Here is an 8,514-nt window from a genome sequence, read left to right on the forward strand (position 1 = left end):
CGCTTTTCATAAAAAACTGTTCTGCCTGTTTGGCATTTTCACATCGTGATTTCCATTCATCCTCTGAAAATGTCTCAAAAAATTGATCACATAAAACCTCCACATCTTTAAAGTTAAAACTTATATTCCGTTGTGCAACAGTTTTTCATGGATGCCCAAACTAACTCAATGGGGTTTAACTCGGGATGGTAAGGTGGTAGTACCGAATGTCCATTTTCCTCTAGAAGTTTCTATTTCATATGATTTATGATGAGGTTGATAAAATTTTTCTAAAGTGTATAGCTCGGCTCTTAACATATCATCTGTAAATGGTATTTCTCTTTCTTAGCCACTCTTTTAGTTCATCTTTTTTTGATGCAGTCGTTATATTTTTTCACTTTGAACATTGTGGTGGCATTATCAATCACTAATACACTTTGTGCTGGTTCGGAATCAACATTTCCACTAGCCACTTTTTATAATTTTTGAAAGTTCATATGATTATAGTAATCATCAGTTTTTAAATTTAATTTAAATTTTAAGTAGGAATTTTTTATGAACCCCATTTCTCCTCCTGCATGAACTATCATTAACCTCTGTACTTTAGAGATAGGCTTACGCAAACCATCGTGCGAACCGTCATTCCAACTTTTATTGAAAGTGGGACAAAAGAAAATTTTCGTTTCTGTACCTCTTAATACTTCGCAAAAAGATATCCTTTTTTGTTGGATGTCAGGTTTTTCCATAAGCAATTTTTTCTTTGTCTGAGTTTTTTGCCAACGGAAACCAATTTTATGTAATACTTTTCGTAAACTTTCATACGATCCTGTATAATTAATTTTATTGACAAATTTCCTTTGTATGCCTTTCAACGTAGGAACTTTTTTTCGTGGACGTGAAAATTCATTACAAATCTCCGAAGAATTTCCTTATCCATAATATCCAACTTGGTTTTGGTCGCACTTTTTTGTCTTTAAATAATAGGTGTATGGAACGAATCACTTTCACCATCTTCAACTGATCTCATTTCCTTTGAAATTTGCTTTACAGAACCAACACTAACACCAGTTGTTCACCAGCACCAACACCAGCGCGAAACACGTTCTTGAATTTTCGTTAGTTCTGTTATCGGATGTTTAGCCTTCGCTTCTCGTTTCATAAAATATATCACATTTGCTATAATTTCACGAGATTGACCACTCAAAACTTTACCATCAACTTTTGATTTAAATGCCATTGTAACGGAACCGGATTAATAAGTCCTACACCAGTGTAATTGATATGCGTCTGATCTGTTTGCTTCTGCTAACAAAATGTAACTGAGTATATTCGGCCTACTGACGGATCCTCCCCTCCAAATTTATATTCTTATCAAAACTCAGAAACATTGCAATTCTTGACGAGCTGTACTTTCTGTCGAACTCCCTTCTTGTCAGTTCTTAGTACCTCTGTATTTTCTTGGAAGTTATGCATATTACTAATAACTGATACACATTTGACACCTCTATCTTTCCATTTGCATCCACAAAGATCAGCGAAACAAACTAAATCAGATTCATTCATTTTGAGTCTTTTATCTAGACATAAATATTCCTTGGGAAAATGTTTTCTTGTCTGTCGTATTGTTCCACATGCAAAATATTTTTATCCACTAATTTTTGAAATAATGGAATTGTTGAGAAGAAGCTGTCAAAGTAAAAGCAATAGCCCTTGCTTTCAAAATGGCTTGCAAATTTAAAACAACGCTTTCTCCTAGCATAGTATTTGAGTCCCTTTCAGATTTGCCCTGATAAATTTGGAAATCAAGTAGATATCCAGTTTCTGCGCACGCTACTGCCCATACTTTGAAGCCTCGTTTTATAGGCTTCATAGGTATATACTGCTTCATTGTCGTTCTGCCTTTGAAGCCAATCATACTCTCATCGATTGAAATGTATCTGGATGGAGAGAAGGTTGTTACAAATTTATCTTTCAGGTGCTGTACAATTGGTCGAATTTTGTACAGCTTATCAAAATTTTGGGATCAAGGAACAGGCATTTTTGTATTATCATTTACATGAAAATAACGTAAAATTTTTAAAAAATCGTTTCAAAGTAAAAACGCTAGTAATTCTGTCTACATAAAAATTAATATCATTTAACCAGTAGGATTTAATGCTTGGCAAAGAATGGAATCCCATAATAATAAGAATACCGTAAAATGCACCAAGCTTATCTTTGTCTATATTCAATCAGATATTTGCCTGACTGGAATATAAATTGGACACACATTTATGTTTACGTTACAATGTCGGACTCTTTCATTGAAGTCAAAAGTTGAATACAACAATTGGGACGGTTCCCTTTTTGACCAAACAAAATTAAACAATAAAGGTTTAGCAACATTTTCTGTATCATTTCTGGATTCAGCTTCTTCTTCATCTTCACTTTCAGATGGAACACTATTATCGACAACTTGATAGTGTAAAAACATCCTCAGCCTCTGAGTCTCCTTCAAATTCAGACAGAAGTAATTTTTTGCATCATCTGCTTCCAGCTCCATTGCTACCTGGTTTACAAGAGCTTCTAGATCATTCCGGTTTAGTGGCCTCTTGTCGTTTAATGACATGATTACCTGCACCAAAGTATGATGTCAATAAGTTTTTGCAAATGTGTATTATTACAAAAATATATTTAATTAAAAGTTAGGAGCTTTGTTTACACAAATAATCTAATTAATTAATTATATTATTTAGTTTTGCTTTAGAATAAAGGAAAATGAATGTATTACTAAACGATCTTAGGTTACCGTCGCAATATAGGCAAATCGACATTAGGATAAATAAACGTATAACACAAAAATATAAACAATAATCAAAAGATACGAGTATCCTCTCCATAAATAATAAATATTATTACTTAATTTTCGTTAACATAAAGAAATATAAATTTATTACTAAATTATGTACAGGTTATGATGACAATCTAGAGGCATGAATACTTGCAACAGCTCTGGTCGAAATGTTGGAAAGTCTTTACTCAAAAACCACGATTTATTAACAAAAACTTACATTAAACATTATTATAGAAAATGCTGATGGTCTAGAGGTGACGAGGGTAAATCGTACATTGTAGGAGATGAAAAAGGTGATTGCTGTACAGAAGATGGCGGTGTCAGTGGTGGCGTTAGTTGGTATCCAGGAGATTGCGGCGATTGGAACGGTGGTTGGATTGAACTCCAATTGGTGTAACCAGAGGAATGGGAAGATCCAGAAGGACTTGGTACACTCTGTGGATATGGTGATGGAGCAAGAGCCATGCACCTATAACGAGTCAGTGTACTTTGTAGTCTATGTTGACATTGCAGAGCCAAGTGCAAAGGAAGCTTCTTTAGAGCGAGGATCATATATCTTCCAAAAGCGTCAAATTCATCTTCCTCATTTCCAGATTGCTGTAAGGCAGTATTAATGTCACGAAGCTCTGAAACAGCGGTTGATAAATCATGGTATCGTCTTTTTGATCCCGCTTGGAAACTGCGTCCTTTTTCTTTTCGAGAAGAGTCTTTAAGGTTAGAGCTTCGAGCCTCAGAAACTGCAGATGTTGATGGGGTTTCAGAAATTACAATTGATGTTTCTAAAATAGTACAAGATTTCGATTCTAGGTCGTTCTCTGTATTTCCTACTGTTTGTCCAGCTGGTTGCGTGTTCTGAAGAGAAAGAAAAGTGCAAATAACAATCATAATAAAACATTGTATTCTTATAAAAATGAGAATGAAACGTTTTCTATTCAGAATTATTATTTTTAGATCCCCCCACTTTAAACGCTTGGAATCAAATTAAAAGAGGTTTTCAAGAAAGATGGAACTTTCCTAGGTGTTGCGGGGCCATCGATGGTAAGCACATATTAATTCAAGCTCCTCCAAAGGACATAATAGTATTGTCCTCATGGCAATTGCAGACCACAATTACTGTTTTTCCTACATCGATGTCGGATGTAATGGAATTGTATCCGATGGAGGGGTTTTTCAAAACTGCTCGATATACGAAGTTTTAGAAAAAGGCATACTTCCAGAAGGGAATTGTTTTGTTGGTGATGATGCATTTCCTCTAAAATCGTATTTAACTAAACCATTTAATTCTGTACCATTATCAAAAGAAGAAAAAACTTTTAATTATCGTCTGAGTCGTACAAGGCGTAAAATTGAGAATGCATTTGGTATTCTGGTTAGTAGATTTCGAATATTAGAAAAAAAAATTGCCTGCAAATTGTCAACTGTTGATAAAATAGTGAAAGCTTGTTGTGCTTTACATAATTGGTTACGTAAAACCGCTTCAAACACTTATTTTACACCAGGATCGTATGATGAAGAAAATATAGATACGGGAGAAATAATTCCAGGAAGATGGAGATCTGAAATGGCAAATTTAAGAAATCTTGCAAAACCAAGATCCGGTTACAAATCATCTAGACTTGCTAGAGAGTTCAGAGATTATATTAAGAGATACGTTAACAACGAAGGCGCAGTACCATGGCAAGAAGCAAAAATTTACTAATGTTTTAGTGTTATTAATAACTAATATTATAAATAACTTTAATAATTAATATTAGTTTTATTTAGCGCGGACTTCTTTCAAGTCAACATAGTTTTAAAATGTGGGGCCTTCATTTTCGTAAGTAATAACTATGATAATATTCTATACCTAAATAAATACATCAAAGAGCTCGAATACACTGCTTGCCATTTTTGTAAGCAGAAATTTAAAAAAAAACCTGTGGTGTATATTCTTAATAAACAAATATAGTTTAATAGGATAGGATAGGAAAAATGTTACATTTTAATAAAATTTGGTATTGTTTCAATATAATCGGGTCTTCCTGTATATTGCGGTACAATAAAAATTAGAACACTTAGGTATTTAGCTTCCGAAACTTATTCTCAGAATTATTTTTAATTACTTAATAATATTATGAAACGTTTCATCCGAAAAGCAATTCAAATATGTGATTATACTTACCTACCTACCTACTAAATAATTTATCTAAATTTATGTACCTAAACAGTTTATTAAAATTAATCTTACCATGTTGCTTTTAGTCAATCTTTTTCCTTTTGTTTCCTTCATGAGTGCATTCATGATGTGGAACCATTTTAAAGTTGGGGTGTAGACGTCGTCAGTTCCCATACCCGATTTAACTGATCTTTCTATTTTCTGTAGTTCTTGGCTGTAAGTATTCCGCAAACTTAACAGTAAAATTAAAAAACAATATCGAAATAGAAAACCGCGACACTGCTCTCATGTCATTTGCCAGGACACTTGCACACCCGTCTACACTCGACTAGTTACCAAACCACTTGCCATGCTACTTGCGTCGAGGCGAAAATGTGGTGGAAACGGAAGGACAGTAGGCAAGTTAATAGATGGGCTAGCTATTTACTTACCTGTCCTCGCTACTGGTACAAGCACTTGTACAAGTACTTACCCGGTAGGTTGACATTGGGTTAGTTGTTGCCTTACAAGCTACTGGTACAAGCAACTAACCCGTTTACTATACCAATGTAAACTCCGCTTAAGACTTGTAGTTCACAGGAGTGTTCGGTACTGAATCCGAACTGAGCTTCTGGAATAGATCCCAAAGTTAGTGATTCTTCATTGAGTCTTTTTAGAATGACTCTCTCTGCTATTTTACTTACCGATGATAGCAAGCTAATAGGTCTGTAGTTTTGTGGAAAAGTGCCGTATTTTTCCGGTTTGTGAATCATCACATTTGCTTCCTTCCATCTGTCCGGGAAGTATCTTAGCTTTAGTATACCGTTTTGATGTTCGTTATGTATACTACTGCTTTCGTAGGTAGATCCTTAAGCGCCTTATTCGTGATGTTATCCGGCCCTGGTGCTTTTCTTGCATTTGTCATTTTTATCAGATTCTTGATTCCGTCGGGGGGCGTATGTACAATTCCCACTCTTCCTTTTCTTCTTTTCAGCCTCCTAGCTTCGTTTTCGACTTGAATCGTAAAGTCGATGTCTTCGTGAGGATGTTCGTTATTCCTGCAGGCTCTTTCAAGTTCGTCTTTAAGCACTTCTGCTCTGTCTTGTTCGATATAGACTATGCTGTTTTCTCCGTGTAGTGGTGAGATGGGTTTTTTGTCCTTCCTTAGAACTTTTGACAGTTTCCAGAACGCGGATTTGTTTGGATTTAACTCTTGGATATAGGAGTTCCATGATTCGTTTTAGTGATTCTGCAGTTGTCTTTTGACTTCTCTGTTTAACTCGTTTGCAATCCTTTTGTCTTCTTGTGTCCTGGTACGGTAAGCTCTCCGTCTTTTCCTGTTTTTTTCTCTGATTAGGTCTTTTAGTTCTGTACTAATGTCCCCGAATCTTCCATTTATAGTTTTTATTACTTCTTCTTTAGAGCTGGCATCGATGGCATTAGTTATTGTTTGCTCTAGTTTTTCCACACTATTTTCCAGGTCTGCAATATTATTTATAGTGGGTATCGCACCGATGTTCTCGCTCACTATTCTCCTATAATTAGGCCAGTTTATTATTTTCTTTTGACGTTGCTGTAGATGATTGATATCTACAGCACCCAGGGTCAGGACGATTAGGTTATGTGTAGAATCGCCTTCGTTTAATGAATGTATTTCATATTGTTGACCCACGTTATGCAGGATTGCAATATAGAGGTGAGTCGGTGCCGCTACTCCGTTATAACATGTAGGGTCCACGGGGCCAACTGTATATGTGTTATTTTTGTTTTCGAGATAGGCACAGAGTCGTCTTCCATTTGCATTGGTTCGACGATCATACCAATTCGGAGATCTTGCATTTAAGTCGAATATTATTATTGTGGATTCTTCTGAATCTAAGATGAGATTGAGGTCTTCATCTAAGATCGGCCCATTTGGTCTTACATATGCTGAGACGATTTTTAGTGTCTCGTTTCCGGTGATTGGCCGTACTATTGTGGCTTCCATTGTGACCAAACCATCCGGAGTGGGTATGATTTGGTGTTCAATTTCTTTTTTGACCATAATAGCCGTGCATCCCGAGTTAGCTCTGTGATCTGTTCTCTCTGCGGTATATATCGTAGCCTGGAAATTTGGTTTTTTTCCTTTCCACTAGTTTAGTTTCTTGAAGGGCTACGATATCTAGCTCGAGTCTATTTGAGATTTCGTCCAGAAGATTTATTTTGTTCTTTAGTCCACCTGAGTTCCAAGACCCAATGCGAAGATCTTTCGTTTACTAATTATGGCAATCATGACTTGCGTCATGGAAGTGATGATGGAAGGATAGTGTAGAAGGTAGTGTAGATTAGATGGAAGGATAGTGTAGATAAAGATGATTAAAAAATGTGTTCAGCAAACTGACAATAGATAGGACTGACTGGCAAACTAGACTTGGAAAGGTTGGGGCTCTACTACAGGCTGTGCTGTAGTACCAATGATGATAATGAGGACTTTAAGTATTAAAATAAAACTCAAACACTATCTACCTATATAATGTATTCAATATATCTACCTATATAAGTATTTACAAATAAAATTGAAATTTTAACTTACTATCTACATAACCTATCTCTATACATTTTTAAAAATAAGGGAACTTAAAATAATATTAAACATCCTATCACTATCTATATACATTTTTAAAAATAAGGGAACCTTAACATAATAATAGGTTTGTTCGTAGAGCGGTTGAAAAACGTTGGCAATCATCAGACGCATGCGAAAATAAAATCTTGTGTTCGTAGTGAAGTTTCGGACGGTTTGCAATCGATGATTTGGTGTTCGTAGTAACAGAATTTGCAGTCCGCTGACGGTTGTCAACGGTCCGAAAAGTTCCGTTTCATGAAATCATAGTTTGAGATATGCGCAGATCCAAAATGTCATAAATGCGAATAACCAATAACCACACGATATAAAATACATAACCTTATTTTTGATATATTTATTTGGTATATAATCATAATTATCATTAATTACTATTGTGAAAAATAATTTATTAAAAATGTCAGATTCCAGTGACTTAAGCGAAATAAACCATGAAGAAGATGAAATGTTTACTTCAAGCAGTGATGAAGAATTGGAACTTTGGTTTCATAGAAATAAAAGAACTAAAAACGAAAATTATTTGGAAGACTCCGCTATATAGTGAGGAATTATTTATAGAACATTTTGGTGTGAGTCGACACGTTGCTTCTGAAATTGGTACCCGTTTCAGAAATTCGCCGTATTACTTCAGACAAGCTGGAGAGTTTGGAAAATTAGATTCTTCAGACTATGTCCTCATATTTTTGTGGTTTTGTGGACACGAAGCGGCTTCGTATAGAGATGTAGCAGACAGATTTAATGTAAGCCTAAGCAGCCTACATAAAATTGTTAAGCGAATGACATATTTTTTAAGTAATTTATCTATTGAGATTATAAAATGGCCAAATGATGAAGAAAAAGTTACAATTGAAAGTTTCTTTAGAGAAAATCAGTTTCCAGGATGTATTGGAGCAATTGACGGGACACATGTAAAAATTGACAAGCCTTCAGAGGATGCGGATTCTT

At 35.2% G+C, this 8,514-nt stretch overlaps 1 protein-coding gene across 1 annotated transcript; it reads right to left on the reverse strand.

The window, feature by feature from the left end:
• Positions 1-5,760: 5,760 nt before the first annotated feature.
• Positions 5,761-6,990, reverse strand: LOC140431176 (uncharacterized). The gene is made up of 2 exons (XM_072519089.1): positions 6,264-6,990; positions 5,761-6,158 (listed from the first exon to the last, which is right to left on the reverse strand). Exons 1-2 carry the CDS (start codon positions 6,988-6,990, stop codon positions 5,761-5,763), a joined length of 1,125 nt encoding a protein of 374 aa, XP_072375190.1.
• Positions 6,991-8,514: the final 1,524 nt, after the last annotated feature.

Source organism: Diabrotica undecimpunctata, unplaced genomic scaffold (genome assembly GCF_040954645.1).
Source record: "Diabrotica undecimpunctata isolate CICGRU unplaced genomic scaffold, icDiaUnde3 ctg00000592.1, whole genome shotgun sequence".
In the NCBI taxonomy this organism is placed as follows: Eukaryota; Metazoa; Arthropoda; class Insecta; order Coleoptera; family Chrysomelidae; genus Diabrotica; species Diabrotica undecimpunctata.